This window comes from Herpailurus yagouaroundi, unplaced genomic scaffold (assembly GCF_014898765.1).
Source record: "Herpailurus yagouaroundi ecotype Mexico unplaced genomic scaffold, PumYag 139, whole genome shotgun sequence".
Lineage (NCBI taxonomy): Eukaryota > Metazoa > Chordata > Mammalia > Carnivora > Felidae > Herpailurus > Herpailurus yagouaroundi.
Genome location: NW_024412394.1, coordinates 83,738,054 through 83,758,219, shown reverse-complemented (window position 1 = coordinate 83,758,219; position 20,166 = coordinate 83,738,054). Strand labels below are relative to the sequence as shown.

Below are 20,166 nucleotides of genomic sequence, written 5' to 3'. Positions count from 1 at the left end.
CCTTAAATGGCTTATTTGCTAAAATAGACACAGAATTGTGTTAGACACTTTCTTTAACTCAGTTAAACCAAACATGAGCAGATGGATGCATGTACAAGTTCACATGCAACCTGCAAATGTTGCTGGAGAGAGGCATCTTCCCTGGCATTTCCAGGAGAGATCAATTTGGCCATGGTTTAGGGAGCCTCTCCATATACATGGGCTGTGGTACACCTCAACTGAAAACAAACACATGGGCATCTCATTGGTTTTTTTCCCTCCCATAATAAGTGTTACTCTTTTCTATGGTCTCTGGTTTCCTCTGGCAGAAAGACATCACTATTGTAGCTACAGACAGCAAGCTGTCATAGAAACACAAAGAGTATGAGGCTGGTCTTTATATATGTCCCACTCCTACTTTATTTAAAGACAGAAGTTTGATACGTTTTCACAAATCTTTGGAGATTAAACATATTACATACATATACATATATGTATATATATTAAATATATTACATTATATATGTGTGTGTGTGTGTGTGTGTATATATATAATTGTTGCACATGTTGTTATGCCACATCCAGACACCAACTTCTCAAGGCACTGAAAAGTGCATTCTGATTCTCACTGAAAAAGGGAGAGAGAGAAGTATGCAAGGAAATAATTCTTGACTATAAAAAAGGAGGTGACTTTTTCAAATAACCTCTAAAATTGGCCATTGTCATTGTGTGATATTAACACCAGCCCTTTTGGCAAGTTTGAAAATAGTGGGCTCCATTATAAAAGCTAAAAATGTCCTGGACCTGGAGTTGTTTACCCAGAGTATGAGCTGCTCTAAAGTTACAGAGCTCTGGTTGGAAGAGTGGCTTGAAGGCCGCCTCCAAGTATCTGACGTCACAGGAGTCTCAGCTGCTGCTGTGACACTGACCTGAGTGGCTTCTTGATTTGTGAAAGGAGTGAAGGTTTAAAAGGGATTTGCCAGTACTGCTCTCTTGCATGGTTGGATGTATTTTGCATTCCCATTTTCTGCAAAGAAGCAAAATTCACCGAGCTGAGACTTTTGTCTTTAAAAAAAAACCTAGCTATCCTTCCATTGCTAGATTGACCAAATGGTGGAACATCCATAGGATTTCTCCCCAGAGCTAAAAGGTATGTTTCTTCCTAACCTTTTGAAATCAAGTGATTTCATTGTGGCAAAATATAGAGGGGCTACTGCTGATGTGTTTTAAACTATGGGCACTGTTTAAGTGCAAGATTATTTCAACATCCGCCTGTTCCAGTGTCTGCGTCTGGGCTGTAAAAACAGTGGGGCGGGGTGCATAACGGATTTTACTGACGCCCAGGGATGAGAAGGTCCAGCTGCTGTGAGTGGATTTCTCAACTCCGGACTGACAATGACATCCGCCCTCTGAAACTGTTTTTAAAACACTGCTTCTCAGTACTTTGAACAGCACTTTGCCTACTGTAGGATTTCACTAAATGTATTTATCAGAATGTTGTTTTTAATTAGGATGAAGACTTCTTACATTTGCAAGTAAAATTCAAAACCCATGAGGTTATTGGTATTTGAAAATTACAAAGAAAAATAAACGTAGTTCATTCAAGATGACGGCGTTTGCTCACTACATGAGTAGTGTTTCTGTAATTTTAGTGGAAGTGTGTGCCATGCATAACCAACTAATCTGTAATTAGAAGGGGACCTTACCACTACATCTTCTATTGTTTAAGCGAATTAATTTTAGATACTTAAAGTCTCTTTCAAAGCTTTTCTTTTTTAGGAGATGTAAAATCAGTACACCTATATTTTGGGTGTTTTCTAGTTTGAGTGTCTAACTGGGGGAAAAACAAGGAAGAAGAAGGTAATAAAATGAGAAGACGAAAGTATTTCTTCAGACTTGCATGTAGTAGTATCTCTTTGACCCTTTTGGAACATGAGGAACATGCTGAAATAGCAAGAAATAGCAATAAAAAAAATATTCCTTTTTGCCCTGCAATCAAATCAAATCATTGTCTTTGGAAAGATGCATTTGCTAGTAAAACAATAGGGTAGGAATAGGTCTGTTAATTAGCTGAAATGATGCAAATGATTGATAGCCTGGAGGAAGAGCTAGAGAATCTTGATGCATAACTCTGATGGGTATAGGCATGGGAATTCTAAATCCCTCAAAGTTAGAAGCAAAGCCTCTCTAGGACCAATGATTCTTCTAGGAATTTTGAGTAGCACGGTGCGTAGCATGCCAACATTCATTTGTAACCTCCTACAAATGAAAAATCTTTGATGATAGGAAAAGTATGTTTAGAAAAAGGAGATGGGAGAGCAAGAAACAATACTCTGAACAAAAATCTCAGAAGAGAGAAGTAGCGAGAGAGTCAGCTCCCGTAATGCTGATTTGTTTGGCTAATGTCCAGTTTCCAGTTGGGGAGATGGTGGGTAAAATGGTACTGACCCAGGTGTAGTGAGAATGGAACACTCCTCAAAGAAGTGTTCCTATGACCACACGGAGGCTAATTTGAGAAATTAAAATAATTTATTGTGAGACTCCTAAGTTGCTCTTAAATGCTGCCTGCTAGTGGGGCCTAAGTAAGCAGAACAATTTTCCTCCCATCACCATACTCCTGCAACCCACTCACAACCCAACAATTCTGACTTCCAGCCTCGGCCTCAGGGGCTCGGAAGTAGGTTACACGGATTGTATAATGCTACCTTGGAGTTGTTGAGAAAAGAACGTGTGCGTGACTGAGTAATGCAGCTCACTCTACCCTTTGACAGGTGCTCTAATAAATTTTTATTCTGAAGGAAATTGTGCACGGAGTGAATTGATAGCGACACAGGGAGGGATGCAGATAGCAGTAATCCTTCCTTCTCTCCCACATAGATGCCAATATCTGTGGGTGAAAAAGAGTGACAACTAGAAACAAAGAGGACTTTTGTATTTGCATCAGTAGAGAGCAGTGAAAATGAGTTTTAGAATCTGCTGAACCACTTTACCCCATAACTTCTCATCATAGAACATTAAGTCCCTCCAAAGCTGCCCCCATTAGTTGATTTTTTTAATATTTAAGGAGAATTATAATAAAAGCAGTTTTATATAAGATTTATCTATCCAAATCTTTGCTAACAATACAAAATTTTCTGAATATTCAACTTGCCACGTATCCTAAAATACTTGAAAAATAACGAGGGCAAACGAAAATCATTGAAAACATGAGAGTTCACACAATTAGATTTGCTTCTATTAATTTACTAACCAAAAAAAATGTGAAAATCTTCAGTTTTATTCTGGAGAAAGAAAACATAAAGAAGGATAATTGAAGGCAAGGAGGGAAGGAGGGAAGAAAAGAAAAAGAGGGAAGGACAGAAGGAAGAAACCAAGGAACAGGCATTTATTGAGCACCCACTATGGTTCAGAATGATGTGAGAGACTTTTATTAAGCATTCTCTCTCTTATGTTCATGTAATCCCTGCAGTGACTCTATGGACCCCATTTTACTTTTGGAGGAGAAAGCAATAAATTCAGTCATACTATATTTGACATTTATAACGAGACATAGATGCTAGGAAGGCAAAATAAATCCTCCCACAAAAATTGGCACAGATATTGCTCTATAGGAATTTTCTTTCAAAGGCTTGGTTTTGATCCATAACCATTACATTTCCTGGCACTAGATAGGGGCCTGGCCCTGGAGAGGGGAAGCTGTGTGGATTGGCCCTTGTCCATAGTAAATGATGAGTGGTCTTTGCAGTTAAGTGCAGGATTCTGTCTGCTTTGGGAACATTACCTGGGTTCATATATAGTGCTGTTACAAGGAGCAAGCCTGAGTTAGACTGAGTTAGACTGTAAAGAAAAGAAAAAAGAAAAGAAAAGAAAGGAAAAGAAAAGAAGAAGAGAAGAGAAAAAAGAAAAGAGGAAAGGAAAGGAAAAAGAAAAAAAGAAAAGAAAAAAAGAAGAAGGGTCTGGCATCTTTTAACCTTTTAACCCTGGTCTGGAGTGGTTCTAGAAGAGTTAGCAATAGAAAGAAAAATTGGGGCCATTTGTACATAACTATAGGAGAAACTTTATGATGATTTCTGAACATTTACAGTGCTTAAAGACAGGATGAATCATGGATGGTCATAGCACCTCTTTTCCAGCTAGCCTGAAAGAAGTATGCTTTTTTTCTATAATTTCCTTGGTTCGTTTCCAACTATCTCTTGAGGTCTTAAACCACTCATTCCACTCTTCCTAAGAAGTCCTAGTGTTAACTACCTGCTAGTGAGCAAGATAGTTTCAGCTCACAGTTAATTACATATGGTTTTAAAGCAGTCTACCAGTCTAAAAATAAGCACTGTCTGCATTTCCTGTGAATAATTATTAGATGAACTTAAAAGATTACTAGGTAATCAAGATTAATGACAGAGTCTCCAAAACAAACAGAAAACAAAATCATGTATATTCTTTACTATCTTCATTTTGTTAGGTCTTCACTGACATATTTATTTTGGGCAACTAGCATTGGTAATGGCAGGTACATGTGGTCCCTGGCTCATTGGTGTGGGAGGTAGTCAAAGGAAGGAAGGATGACAGAGAAGATGGAAAATGGGATTAGAAAAAGAGCATGGCTAAGTGGATAAAATGAGACATGATAACATCTCAAGTGGCTAAATCTGAAATTACTTCTTTTTCTTGACTGGGTTAGTCATAGTATTGGGAGTGTCAAGAAGTAGGTAAAAATGACCAAAGTGTCTGTGGGAAATAGTTTAAGAGAAGAATAACAATGTAGATCTCAATATTTTTAGGCTGTTTTTGAAGGTGGAGCCCTCATATAGTACTGACATTTTTTTATCCTTATTAGTCTCTTAGAATTCATTGATAGATTGCAGCTCAAACTATGTTTGGAACAGTTTACCACTTGGATATGCATGTTCAGAACAGTCTGATAAAAATAAAATTAATCTTCAATGTTTATCTTATATTTGGGACATGAAATATGCAACCATTTTTTTGCAACTACAAAATGGGGCTTGCTGCCTGGTTATGTTGGCTTCATTCCACAGCACCAACATCCAAGCAGCTATAGACCCTGGGGGCACTTTGCTCATAATTAGCATAAGCCACTACCTGGTAAATTAACACATTTCGATCATGGCCTAGAAACCTGAAGATATAGACTTTTAATAGACATGATTATCTTAGATGATGGTTTAAACATTTTAAACATGCTTTTCTACCCACTAATAAATGTCTATGTCTTTCTTTCTTTTTTTTTAAGTATGCTCTACACTCAACTTGAACTAATGACCCCAACATTAAGAGTCGTCTGCTCCAATGACCCAGCCAGCCTGGCACCCTATATGACTTTCTTAATAAAAATTATTTTTAGTAGAAGTCAGACCAATATCTTTTAAAGCAAAAAATAGGGAAAATGTTTAAAATTTTCAAACTATCTTGCATGCCATATGTCATTTAATCTTTATAACAACCCTGTAAGTATCTTCCATTTTAACATAGATAAACTAAATCTCAGAAATTTTAGATGACTTATAACAAAGTTACCAATGTGGTATTTTAAATTTCATCTTCAAACCCTAAATACGCATACCCTAAAAGCTAGAAATCTATTTCAGTCACAGCTTAATGTGATCAAGGATAGATATCCTTGCAAAATGAGCAAAACATTTTCTTCAGTGCTCTGTATTCAGTAGCCTAAACAGATTTGAATATATGGTCCATTAGAAGAAAATGAGAGATAAGTTTTAACATGTGGCTCCCAGGATAACTTTGTTGTTTTTACATTTTCCTTGATGAAGTAAAATAATGAAGATATTTTTATGATTTAGTTTGTCTTTTTTTGCTGATACATCAGTCCCAGATCAACTGCCAACTCAGGTTTCTTATTAATACAATAATCCCATTTGGCATGGGCTTTAACTCTGAATATAAAATTGAAACTGTAGTCCAACACTGTTTCAGGACTTTAATTCATAGAAACATGTATTCTGGTTGCAACAGAAAAGGAGTAATTCTGTTGCAGTAGAATTTACCACGGTTGTGTAGATATATGGCCATACAGTTGAATTTCATACTACCACTCTTAGTCACAGAAAAAAATCCATCTTTAGATTAGATAGTTAAAAAAAAATGCTTACATATCATGTATGTATTTAATTTTGCTGTCTGATTTCAGAAAGGGGGAAAAAAGCCTTTGGACAATACTTACTTTTTGACTGTGCTAGTCCTTCTTAAGCAGATTGTTAATCATCTCTCTTCTTTTAAGGGCAGTGTTCCTATGGTTTGTTTATGTCATGGCTCTTAATAAAATGATAATGTGTTTTCAAAAAGCAAATGGATTTGGAACTCTTTCTTGTTATGTTTATATTAGGCTTTATTTTAAAGGCAAGTGGGACTGCTTCAAATAAAACAACTCCAAGCTTCCAAGAAACAGTTAAGAAGGCAGAGACAAGCAGAAATACCCCTTCACTAACACTCACACGGTTGCCATGGACCTGCATAAGCAGTGGGAGAACACAGAGACTAACTGGCACAAGGAAAAGATGGAGTTACTGGACCAATTTGACAATGAAAGGAAGGAATGGGAGAGTCAATGGAAAATCATGCAGAAGAAGATAGAAGAGGTACAAGTTGATTTGTTTTGAATATATTGAAGCTTAAAGCTCAGAATGAAAATTCTGTTTCAAATTTGTGTTGTATTGGAAACTATTTCTTTTTTCCTTATTCCACCTAAGAGATGCATGTCTCAGTGATATTTGCTAGATCAAAAATAGCAGAACCTTATCCAGTGGTATCCAAAGGACTATGCTTTTTTATAGCCCTGCATGAAAATTAAGGACTTAAAATGTCAATCTAAAGTATATCAATTTATTATTTTCTGACTGAAGTGCCTTGGTATCAAAAGTGAAGTATGTATTTTGCATGAGTTTTCAAACACAGGGTGCAGGAGGAAAATCTAAGAAAGGCATAATTGGTGGAACATATATTACAAATTGGGCATTAAAATACAGATCTTTCTTGAGATGATTTATGGATGATATCTACTAAAGGAAATTACATATTAGATAAGTCAGTATAGTCAAAAGGAGTGCTATATATCAAACAGAAAATGGCAGCGGGCGTGATATTTAATCTGGCAAAATGTGCCAGATTTATTGGCACATTTGTGAGGAAAGGGTTATGAAAAACGACGTGCTGTGACTCTGATACAAACAGCCATTTTATCCCCATTAACCATCCCTCGGCTTGTTGGCCCTGGAATATTTCCTCTAAGTGTTTACACTGATGTATTTTTAAGCTTGTTTCAACTGAAAATTATTTATACTTACCTTGCTTTCTTCTAGTGACATCCATGGTATTATATGGTTTGTGCACATTGCCTAAGTGATTATTTTTAACAGACACTTTGGCCTTTATTCACAAGCAATCACAGCTGGTGCTTTATGTGTTTATATCACAAATATTTTTCTCATTAACAGCCACGTAATTGGTTGTGAATAAAATATAAATTGGCACACTACAAGGAAAAATTAAAAGGGGTAGCTATTAAACTGTTTCTCTAACATAGAACTGAGAAGGCAGGTATGTAGTACATGATTATATTAAAAGGAGACTCCACTGCTCATACCTCTATAGTTTAGAAAATGTGTTTTGCTTACTCTCTTAACTCGTTTACCCAAAGACTGAGATTGCATCAACAAGGAGATGTCTAAGTCAAATAAGAATCCAAAATTCCAAACAGAAACCTGAAGTCATGGGTCATTAGTTCCCAAAGGGTTGGAAAGTCAGTTAGTAACACTCAGATAAGTCTAGCATCAAAGCAAAAAAATTTAAAGGAGTCAGGATTAGTCTAGCCTATTGTTTAAGCCATGTAGCTAAAATTATCTGCTGTCTGGTTAAATATTTTAAGGTCAAATAATTATTCTGAAAACTCTATAAATTCTATCTATGGTAAATATTACCCTTTTGATTAGCAGGCATTAAACATATTTTAAAAATAGGATGATGGTTTGTAGAAATACTATTCCTTTCTGCATCAAGGAGATAGAAGGCTGTAATATTTTTTTCTTCATCTTGGATAGTAACTGTAAGCTATTTATGTCTTGCAGCGTGAAGTATATAGCTCCATTACTGAGAATATGTTTGGATAATGTGCTTACCCCAGAATACTGATAGACAATGCTTTCTAATACCTGAATACTAACATTGTGCTCCCCTTATCATTCTAATATATATTTTTCTACTTCCAACTTTGTAGCCTATGAGAATGTACTTTTAATACAACCATCTTGGAGTACCTGGGTGGCTCTGTCGGTTGGGCAGTCAGCTCTTGATCTCAGCTCAGGTCTTGATCTCAGGGTCATGAGTTTGAGCCCCATTGGACTCTGCGCTAGGAGTGCAGCCTACTCAAAAATATATATACTCATCTTACAGGCTACAAATGGGGGTAAAATAATTTTGATGAAGACAGGAGGAAAGTATTTTCACATGTCACAGAGAATCAAGACATTTTTTAAAACTAAACAACACTTGAAAAAATTATATAACATGCCACAAGCATAACAGACTGTATTTGTTTAGCATATATCACTAGGTTCTGTGTATTAATTCAGACACAAGTTATTAAGCCAAGTACTAGAGAATTTTAGATTCCCTAATGTGCCCATGTAACCATAGTGATTCCAAGTAATATCTTCTAGTGAGAGGACCCAGTGTTGTGTATTAAGATGCTAATGATTCTTTGCTCAGCCACTATCCACAATCATTGCATTTGCTATTGCAGAACCAACATGTACATACTTGGATCATTTGAAACCTGGACTAATCCACATAGAAGCCCTAAATAGAGTTCTTATATACCTGGGAACTTTTTTTTAATCATGTTGCAATTTTTCCTATTTGTTGCCTTGTTTCAAATAATCAGATAACCATTGACAATTTTTTGGGTATGAAATAACACAGATTTCCTTATACAAAATAAATTTGTTTTTCATCAATAGCATGATTTTATTTGCTTCTCCATACCTCACTTAAATCTCAAGAGAATTTAAGGTGGGATATAAAATGTTATATAAGGTAAAGTATTTCAAAATAAAAAAAAGAGATGAAGACAGGAGGATTTTATGTGAAATGCATGCAGCTAGCCTTTCTAGTAACTAACAGAAAAATTGTCAGAAACATATTTCCCACTATTCAGAACAAGCAAACCTATTTCCCAGAAATAGCACTTTTGTTCCTGATTTTGAAACTAAAGCAATTTTGTTTTTCACCCATAGCTCCTCAAAAAAAAAGAACAATGTCACCAATGTCACGATAAGCATCCTTAGATTCAACAACTAAGGATTCCCAACTTTTGTGGGTTGCTTCTTATGATATTTCTCAAGATCAGCCCAAATCATAATGCTCACAATAGCTCAGAACAAGTAAGTTTATGAGGGCTAAAACAGTTGAATCATGGCTGTAATTTGGTGTTATCCTGAGATTATCCAATGATAGATATATAAGTATCCGTGGAAATAAATATATTGTATATCCTTCAGACACCAATTATGTTTAGTGCTTCCTTCATCTGAGATTTGGGTAAATATTGAGCAGCAATAAATCTTTTGTTATACTCCTTGACTAAAAGATGTCTGTAGATATAGGTTGTGGCTGTAAAATGTAGTCATTTTCTTCAATAGTTATCTGACAGAAGCCTTTGAAATTTGCCAAGCTTTCCCACAACTCAAGCCTGAGGAGAAAGCCACTTCTTCTATTTAGGGGTAAGCCGAGTGCATGCCTGCAGATTAAACTAAACTTTCATCAAGAAATAATTTGGGATGGGGGCACCTGGATGACTCAGTCGGTTGAGTGTCCGACTTTGGCTCAGGTCATGATCTCACGGTTCGTGAGTCCAAGCCCCACGTCAGGCACCCTGCTGTCAACATAGAGCCCACTTCGGATCCTGTGACCCCTCTCTCTCTCTGCTCCTGCCCTGCTAGCACTCTCTCTCTCTCAAAAATAAAGAAACATTAAAAAAAAAAAAAAAGAAAGAAAAAAAAGAACAAATTTGGGATCCACTCTAACATAGACTGAAAGATAATAAAGCCTTAGAATTCTAGTATCACATAGCACAGGGTCACATTTGTTTTAATCAAGGTAAGAAATCTTTTTTGAATGTGTATAGGCCTGCCATTAAATAAATCTAAGTAATACCTAGTGTTATGCCCAGAATTCGTGATCCCCAAAGACCACCGGGGAGCCGAGTCCGATGCAAAAGCAAAGAGCCTTTATTCGAGCTAGCTCGAGCTCAATCCCCTACCTGCAAGGACGCAGTGGTGAGATACCAGAGAGAGAGAGTTTCAAAAGGACAAAGGTTTTATTGGGGCCTAGGGGCAGTTGGTGAGGTAATGGCTGTGGCCTCAGCCGATTGGCTGGGGAAGGGTCAGAGTCCTGTTAAGCAGGTGAGCGGGAGGTTACTCAAGGGGAGGAGGCGTGGTCAAGGTGAAGGACACAGAACAGGATGGAGTCGGCGTAGGCCCGCCCTTTCACCTAGTAAATACCTGAGTAACACCAACATAACTTCCAAAGGAAACATCTTTTGATTTCACAATATCTACTTAGGCAATGAAATGAACTGACATACTATATGATATTGTCAACTATTTAGACACTGGAATGTTGGCATACAAGTGCAATCATGCATTTTTTTAAGCATTAATATCAGTTAAACTCTTGCTTTTCTCCAAAAAAAGTTAGAAAGCATGACTTGTATGCTCTCTCTCTCCAAAATAAATAAACATTAAAAAGAAAAAAGAAAAAAGAAATACTACTCCTGAGATCATGATTACACTATGTGTTAACTTACTTGGATTTAAATAAAATTTAAAAATTTTAAAAAAAGGAAAAAAAGGGAAATAATGTGGGATCCACTCTAACATAGATTAATAGATGATCAAAGCCTTAGAATTCTAATATCACATAGAACAGGGTCACATTTGTTTTAATCAGGATGAGAAATCCTTTTTGAATGTGTATAGGGTTGCTATTAAAAAAAATCTCAGTAATTCCTAGTAATACTTCAGTAGCATCAACACAACTTGCAAAGGAAACTTCTTTTGATTTCATGATATCCACATGATATTGTCAACTATTTGGCATACAAGTGGAATCATGTATTTTTAAAACATCACTTTAATATCAGTTAAACTCTTGCTTTTCTCTGAAAGCAGTTAGAGAGCATGACCACTAATTGATTCAGGACATTTCAACTTGGTAACAGTGCTTCTACATCATCATGATGTACCTCTATATACATTTATATAGATACAAGTTGTTTGTTTTTAATTTTTGAAGAGTTGATTTCTACACAAAGATACAAAAATTACCATCCATACCTTGACCTACTAAAATTAGTCTTTATGGTTCATCCAAGTTTTTCTGGCTAATCACATTTGAGAATCACTACTCAGAGGCATGAACATTAATACCCCAGAGCAGTATATCATGAAATGGCAAAGCGAACTCAGAATGGTGTGCTTAGTATCAAAAAAAAATTGACAAAGTAAACTAGGGGGATAAAAAGTTTTATCTTTGTTTTCCTTACAGCTTTGCCATGAAGTAAAGCTTCGGAGGAAAATCAACATGAATGAACGTGCTAAGATCCTTGATCATGATCGTGAAAAAGCGATTCAAGATAAAGTGGTGGAATCTTCTCCAAATTACCCCAATTCAGGACAATGCGAATTTATAGGGATGAATCACGGGGATGATCTGGAAAAAGAAAATAAAACAGAGCAGAGCTTACTCTGTGAAGGAAATCAAATGTGTAAGGAACAAAAAACAACAAAAAAGTCAAAAGTAGGGATTATGGATCCTTTGGCCACAGATAACCAAAAACAAGGTGGGGCGTGCCCTGGCCTGAGGCCTTCCAGGGTAGAGGACAGGAGCTGTTCTGGTGCCCTCAACACAGTAAGTAGGACTGTGATTAGCCTAGAACTGTTTCTGAAGAAATATTTACATTTCAAAGTGCTAACATACTATTGCTTGTATGTATAAAGGCTCTGGAAGAACTTGCGAAAGTTAGTGAAGAATTATACAGCTTTCAAGAGGAAATCCGAAAGCAGTCTAACCACAGAAGGTATGCTGGTACATCTATGATTATCTCATATCAGAAAATCAAGAAAAATATTGTTTTCAGTTAAGGAATCCCAACTGCCTTTTCCTTACACTTTGTTAAGTGAGAATTAACAATGAGTTATTCAAGTCTGTTATTTTAGATAGGAAATAAAAACCTTAATTGAATATATCTCTGTTTTTGATTTCTAAAAATTTTTTTTTCAACGTTTATTTATTTTTTTTTGGGACAGAGAGAGACAGAGCATGAACGGGGGAGGGGCAGAGAGAGAGGGAGACACAGAATCGGAAACAGGCTCCAGGCTCTGAGCCATCAGCCCAGAGCCTGACGCGGGGCTCGAACCCACGGACCGCGAGATCGTGACCTGGCTGAAGTCGGACGCTTAACCGACTGCGCCACCCAGGCGCCCCAGTTTTTGATTTTTAAACCAAATCTTCTCATTCTTTGTAATTTGTTAAGAATATTGTACTCTTTTGGTATTTGGTTAAGATATACTATGCATAATACATTAACAACTATATTCTAATGTAGTTCTTTTTCATTTTGAGTGTTTGGCCAGTGGAAGAGTCTATAGCTGGGCTAATCCAGTTAAATACACCTGTAAAACATGTCAGACTTAACAATGTGGAATTTTAATTATATAATGATGTTCTACTGCAGTCTTTTGTACCTAAGAGTCGTTTATTTCCCTACATTTATTTGGTATATAATGGAAGCATACATAATTCTCAACACAACATATTGTAAATATGTGTACACACACATATAATGATATGTTAAAAAGCCGTTTCAATTTAGAAGCACCTATATAATTGTAAGTTTTCACCAAATTGAAAAATAAATTGGTATGCTCTACAAGGTAAGTAAAGGTAGACTGTTCTAGGATCAATATTTATCTCATAGTGAGGGAATGTGCTTTTCTTAAAAAGCAACAGCAATGTATACCCATATTTTTCTTTAGCTGTTAAGAAGCTCAGAAAGAGGGGCGCCTGGGTGGCTCAGTCAGTTAAGAGTCCGACTTCAGCTCAAGTCACGATCTTGCGGTCCGTGAGTTCGAGCTCTGCATCGGGCTCTGGGCTGATGGCTCAGAGCCTGGAGCCTGCTTCCGATTCTGTGTCTCCCTCTCTCTCTGCCCCTCCCCCATTCATGCTCTCTCTCTGTCTCAAAAATAAATAAAACGTTAAAAAAAAAAAGAAGCTCAGAAAGAATTTTTGTATTGACCTCAATAGATGTTCTCATATAACCATGTTTTATACATAATTTTGCCCTCTACCTGCCCATTTCACTTTTGCCTACCATTCTCTACTAATGAGTATTTATCTATACTTTATTGTAATCTGTTTCATAATACTTTACAAGTTGAAGAAATATAAATACTATCTATATTTATCAGTATGATCAATTAACTTTAATTGATATTGTTGAATTTATATTGTTGCTATATTTAGGTTTTTTGTTTTGATTAAACTTAGAAAAGACTCACCTGTCAATTTTCTTTTACAAACCACACCTGGTATACAAGTTCTCCTTGCTACTCCATAAACTTTAGAAAAAAGTTCAAAATCCTTAGTATGGAATTCAAATACATTACAATGTAACTTAATGTTTCTTTCATCCTCCACCCTCTGCTTTATGATCCATCCATACCAAAATGCTCCCTATACCTTGAAGAGCCACCCTATTTTTATTGTGGCTCACTTTGCCCACATGATGCCCAAATGACATCTTCCATTTGGTAATACTTATGTTTCACTGAACTTTTATTCAGATTTCTGTCATACTTAGCTTAGAATGTCATTTCAAAGTCAAGAGAAGGAACTTGAGCTCACGTGACATAATGAATAGGAATTGAGCAGGTAGAGCAGAGGTAAGGAAATGGCTGGAGGGAACCCATAGAAATGGAAATCCCAGTAGCAGACACTCAGGAGACTACACAGTATAGTCTAAGTGTAAGAGACAATTTGAGAATATAATGGAAAGATAGTTTGGGTCAGAGCATGTAGGCTGTGAAGGCAGTACTGAGAGGTGGACTTGATCCTACAGTAAAAGGACTTGGGGGTTTTGACTAGAGAATTTATATGAAAATGCTGTTTGGGAAGTTGTGAGTCCTTATAGCAGAAATTCATTGCTTATGCCATGGTTTCTTTTGAGAACTTGTCCTAAATAAAGGTATCACTAATATATCTTGTTTTATAATTGTTTAGAATGAAGTCAGATTCTTTTCTTCAGGAAATGCCCAATGTAATTCATATGCGTCACAGAGACCACATGATCAACGATGGCCAGGGCATTCTTCCGATTGATTTAGAAAAAGAAAAGCAGAAAAATAGAAAGAATCTGAGCTGTTCCAATGCGCTCCAAAGCAATTCTATGAAAAAATATGAATTTGATACAATTGATCTGCAAAGAAATGAAATTCCACCACTTCCTCCTCCAAGAAGCACATCTCGAAACTTTCCCAGCTCATTTTCTGAACAAGCTCATGAAAGTTTCAAGGACAGTTTAGACCACAACAGCCACGTGGCCCAAGAGGGTCAAGGTGAAAGGAACTACAGTCCTGATTTCCTTTTGAGGCTGTGTCTAAATGAAGGGAAGACTTTGAAAGATGGTATCATGTTCCCTTTGTTGGCACCCAAAACCAAAATAGATAACCAGCATCCATGTGATGAAAGTGTTGGACTTGGCATATGGTCATATGACACAGGGATCAGTGCAAAAAATAGTCCCTCTACATTGTGGTATCAGAAAATCTGCTCTACTCCCAATAAGCCAAAATGTGAAAAGATGATTCCAGATCATTCTGCTAAATCTCATCCTGATCTTCATATCAATAGTGACTGTAGCTCTTCAGTGACAGAGAGCAGTGGGTCACTTAGAAGTTTCAGTTGTGACTTTAAGAGGACAACTAGGAATGAAAAGCTGGCAGCAAAGACTGATGAATTTAACAGAATTGTATTTAGAACAGATAGAAATTGTCAGGCAATACAGCAAAATCAAAGCTACTCAGAATCATCTGAAGATCCTAAGCCCTGTGATACCTTAATTACTCATACAGGTAACATATCAGAAAATGATGATGTGTCTGATATTCTGAAAACCAGTGTCTACGTGCCCGTGCCTGTGCCCAGAGAAAATGTGCCTGACAATCCCACCAAAAAATCCACAACAGGCCTCGTCAGACAAATGCAGGAACACATGAGTCCTAGCAGTTATCGGAGTATGCTCCAAGAGCATGACTGGAGACCAAGTAATTTGTCTGGCCGGCCAAGATCAGCTGATCCTAAGTCAAATTATGGTGTTGTGGAAAAGCTGCTGAAAACCTATGAGAAGTCAACAGGGCCTGCATTGCAAAATTCTAAATGCTTCCAGGATAATTGGACCAGATGTAATTCTGATGTCAGTGGTGGGTCCACATTAAGTCAGCATTTACAAATACTTCAATTAGAACAAGAGCTTCAGCAAAACACAGCTATGTATGGAGCACAGCAAGTTAAACGACGAGTAGATTGGAAAAAGATAACAGAGGTGAGAAAGCAATTAACATATGTTGGTAGAACTGTGTCCATATTTAGCAGTGGCTCAGAGTTCAGTCAATTGCCCATTTCTATAAATAAAATGTAGGCACATATTTTGGCATCTTCTTAACTTTTCAACCCTTTATTTCTGAATAAGCATAAACCTTAGGACTGTAACTTAACATGAACTTCTTAAAATACAGTTTTTAAGACTGGGAATAGTACATAACAACTCTTTTAAAATTCTGAAATGGGACAACATAAGTAAAATAAATGGGCTTAAGAACCTCAAGAAGATCAAATGTTTGTTTTAAGTTTCTTTCTTGAAAAAACATTCCAAAAATGCATGGATTGGTTTATAGAATTTTATTCTTCTAAAGTTTTTATATTTTTAAGAAAAGAGTATTGGAAATATTTTTAAAATAACTCTTCACTTCTTGGCCATGATTACTGCAGTCATTCCCAGCATTTGATTCATTTTCCTTCTCATGGGATTAGTCACATGAATGTGACTATGGGTATAACACATCATAAAATAGTGCCTCATAGAGTTCTCTTATTTGTGGAGCAGAAAGGCAGTACATGGAAATAAAATTATGTTATAGCTTAAAATTTTTTAAGGCCATTCTTACTTGTGTAAATCCTTAGCATGAAAACTGCTCCCCCAAAATAAATATTTAAAAAACTGTTATTCTTTGTTCCAATTTGTTCGCAAAAGAATATATTCTTTGTTAGTTATGGGAAAAAAAGAGGTTGAAGAGATTGGTGTTTACAAAAAAGAGCTCTCCGACAGTCCCTTTTTATGCATAATTTACAAAAAGTTACATGGTGACATATTGTTATCATTTGCTAATGCTTCAAAAAATCCTAGTTTTGCAAAGTGCAGTGTGTGTGCAGCATAGTTTTAAGCTATGCAGGTTGCCTTCTTCTGGTGTAAAAAAAATTATTTTTACATGGCTTTCAGACCCCATAAAAATATCAGTTTGGGGGTGCCTGAGTGGTTCAGTCCTTTAAGCATCTGACCCTTGATCTCACCTCAGATCTTGATCTCAGGGTGGTGAGCTCAAGCCCTCCCTTCATGCTGGGCGTGAAGCCAACTTAAGAAATAAAATTAAAATAAATAAAAACATCAGTTTTTATCTATTTTATCAGAAACCTTGCCTGTTTGTACAAGGTACAAATAATTACCCTGCTTTTGTATTTCTCTGTGTTTCAGTTGAGCCCATAAATACCTGGAAAGCCCTATAGCTTCAGACGGCAAAAGGAAACGTGTTGTAAAATAACCAGCCAAATATTGATCCGCTACATTTTTGCACTGGTCGAGAATTTGGGAGGGGTCCTATAGTGTAGATTCTTAAGAGTAGTTCTTCATCCCCTCCCTCACCCTCCTGCTGGTGGAAATTTAAAAAAAATAAGATTCCAAAGAGAGAAAAAGAAAATGCAGATTATTGTCATAAGAATAGAGACCATCCTCACTACCCATCTCAGCTGAAAGAGCACAGGCTTTGTTAAGAAGGTCGGTAATAATACTCTGGTATAATATGTGTCATGGAAGCTTTAAAAAAATTTTTTTTTTAATGTTTGTTCATTTTAGAGAGTGCAAGTGGGGGAAGAGCAGAGAGAGAGAGGGACAGAAGATCCCAAGCGGGCTCTGCACTGACAGCAGCAAGCCCAGTGCAGGGCTAAAACTCACAAACTGAGAGATCATGATCTGAGCTGATGTCAGCTGGACACTTTGAGCCATCCAGGGGCCCCTTTTGAATTTTTTAAATATTTTTTTTTATATTTTTTAATGTTCATTTATTTTTGAGAGAGAGAGAGAGAGACAGAGCGTGAGTGGGAGAGGGTCAGAGAGGGGGGAGACACAGAATCCAAAGCAGGATCCAGGCTCTGAGCTGTCAGCCCAGAGTCCCAAGTGGGGCTCGAAACCAGGACCCTTGAGATCATGACCTCAGCCAATGTCAGACGCTTAACCAACTGAGGCACCCAGGCACTTGAATTTTTTTAATTGCAAGGGTCTAAGAATGTTTTTCTTCCATTAAAATAGAAAGAGAGAAAACAAGGAAGAAATGAAAGAAAAGAAAGGGAAAGCAAGGAAATGGTTTAAGTCTTCAGATAATGACCAATATAGTGATTCTTTATTAGCATTTATAATAAAACTATATTTTAAAATATGTTAATGATAATTTTGAAACTTGAGAAATAGTGACAACAGCTCTTGGAAAAAAAGATAGCATCAGATACATCATTTGGTGATCTGTGTGCAATTTTCCTTATGATTTCTGAAAGTTCCAAAAACTTGACATAAATGAGCACAGTTTCTCCTGTAAATTATTATCTTTTTGTTTTTAATAACACTAAAATATCCTAATATCCTTCTAAGAAACATTTAGGGCTCCATCATCAAGTTTATCTAACATAAACTTTTGAATCCTGAACTCATCGTTTTAAAAAATTGTATTAAAACAGTTGTATTAAACTGTATTAAACTTTTGAATCTTGAACTCATCGTTTTAAAAAATTGTTGTATTAAAACAGTTGTATTAAAATTTGGCAATGTGAAAAGATCTACAAGATTATCAAATGTCATATTCCATATTAAAAATGAGCTGCTTTGATTAAAACATTTAAGACCACAAATATTAGACAATTACCCTCTTTAGTTATTGATGCTTTTACTTGCTTATAAATATGCTAATACATTAACCCTGTAGTTGGGATCCATAACATATTAAGCCCATTTTTTGTGCTTGTATAGTGAGATAAATGTCTTCCTTTGTCTCCTAGGAATCCATGGCAGTGAAATCTTCACCTGGAAAAGGATTTTCCCGACCTGCTAGACCAGCAAATCGCCGTCTCCCATCCAGATGGGCCTCGAGATCTCCATCGGCGCCCCCCGCCTTGCAGAGAACTACCCCCAGCTATACCATTTCTCTGCAATCTGCAGCATCGATGGTCTGAGTCTCTGGCCTGGATTGCTAGATGACAAAAGTCCTAATTGCCAAACAGAGCATTCCGAGTGTTTACAGCCAATCCGGTCTCTTCTCTGTCTTTCAAGATCACTGGGACAGACAGTTTAAATCTTAACTTCCCATCAGTCTTCAGTGTTTTTAATCTATGGAATAATTATCTTCCTGTATTTTGATTTCTTAGATCAGAATTTTTTAATGCCATCTTCATTAATTTGCCAATATGATTTAAGTCAAAACAATGTACTATATTGTATATTCTATCTTTCTTGCAAGTGGCAGAAAGCAAGGTTATGTGCATGGCCATGTGTTTGTAGGTGCATGTGTTGAAACAGGAAGTATCCTAGTATGTACTTAGATAAGAAAAACTTCTGTGCTAGTGTTGACTTTGAAATTATAATATGTATACCTATATATTCTTTGTGTTTATTTAAAATTTTTGAAAATATACAGTACTATTTCTATTTTGTATACCTTTTAATAGGTATCCACTTAAGGCATTTGAGGTACATATATTAACTAACCACTTTCTTGGTCCCAACTACATTGAAAAATAAGAATTATACACATTAATAACACTTGGTAGATTTCTATATACAACTCATAGTTTCTTAACCAATGTAAGGATGGACTAATGCCATTGATCTCCTTGTTTATTCTTTTAATAAATAAAATTGTCACAGGTTTAATAGATCAGACTTCCAAAGCAAACATAAAATGTTCACAAAATCTTTTGTATATCATTTGGTAGTCTATTATGGCTTTAACCGTGTACTTGATCCCCAGAGCCATATCATGAGACTGCCTTAGAAACAACAGAACTTATAAATGAACTTATTTTGTCAACTTCAGTAACAAATAATCCTTAAATAGGATATGAAAATAAATTCAGTTATGTTGAATTCTACTTTTTTCTTAAATTGTAGTAAGCTGTTAGTTAAGCTCCTTATTTGAAGTCATATTTAGAGGTAAGTCATTTCCTTTTTTTTTTCTAATTTTCTCTAAAATTAGTAGTAAAAAGCTAATTCATCTTTTTATTAACAGGGAAGATTAGAAATGATATTTCATTGAAAGCCGAATTATAATATATTTCTTATAGTGTGCTACATTAAAAAAAAAAAGCCTTAAAGTAAACTTTGGCATCCATGAGTAGGATAAGGAACAGAAATGTGTATTTTGGCCACAGTTTACACACAGTGAACATGTAAGATCTATGTTGAGAACTGAAAGAAGTATGAATGCTGAGGTGTTTGGAATTCTACATGGACGATCTTAGAAGCACCTTTGCTCTCTCTGGTCTCTCTATAAAACCAACTTCGTTAGTAGATACTTCTATGTAAGCTTTTCTTTTACTACCAGAAAGGTTAAGAAATTCCTGTGGTATAAGCACCCATGACCTTCTTCTTATGATATATTCTAACAATTAAGAGTAATTCATTTCATTATACATCCTGACTTGAGGTAAAGTAAATAATTTCCAAATCCCAGACTCCCTTAAAATGCTCAAGACTGTTGCTTGATGATGGACAGATTTGTACTTTCCAATAAGGAGAGTTTATAGGAGTTGAGCTGAATTAAACTTCTAGAATGTGAGGAT

The 20,166-nt window shown here is 36.2% G+C and overlaps 2 protein-coding genes across 5 annotated transcripts in view; both read left to right on the top strand.

Annotated features, from left to right (window-relative positions):
* Positions 1 to 912, top strand: part of MTCL3 (MTCL family member 3) — a 57,391-nt gene extending 56,479 nt beyond the window's left edge. Inside the window, exon 7 of the mRNA XM_040474626.1 lies at positions 738 to 912. Coding sequence (XP_040330560.1) covers positions 738 to 912 — 175 coding nt within the window. The remainder of the gene's footprint in view (positions 1 to 737) is intronic.
* Positions 881 to 19,690, top strand: KIAA0408 (KIAA0408 ortholog). Of its 4 annotated transcripts, none has more exons than XM_040474583.1 (6): positions 881 to 1,129; positions 6,341 to 6,593; positions 11,557 to 11,919; positions 12,009 to 12,088; positions 14,290 to 15,610; positions 16,817 to 17,015. In XM_040474583.1, the coding sequence occupies exons 2-6, from the start codon at positions 6,459 to 6,461 to the stop codon at positions 16,826 to 16,828; spliced, it is 1,911 nt and encodes a 636-aa protein (XP_040330517.1). In that variant the 5' UTR covers positions 881 to 1,129; positions 6,341 to 6,458; the 3' UTR covers positions 16,829 to 17,015. The 4 variants fall into 4 exon arrangements, with proteins under 4 accessions (XP_040330517.1, XP_040330516.1, XP_040330514.1 ...); XM_040474582.1 differs by lacking the exon at positions 16,817 to 17,015 and adding an exon at positions 18,388 to 19,690 and having other exon boundaries at positions 884 to 1,129; positions 6,355 to 6,593; XM_040474580.1 differs by lacking the exon at positions 16,817 to 17,015 and adding an exon at positions 18,388 to 19,690 and having other exon boundaries at positions 884 to 1,129.
* Positions 19,691 to 20,166: the final 476 nt, after the last annotated feature.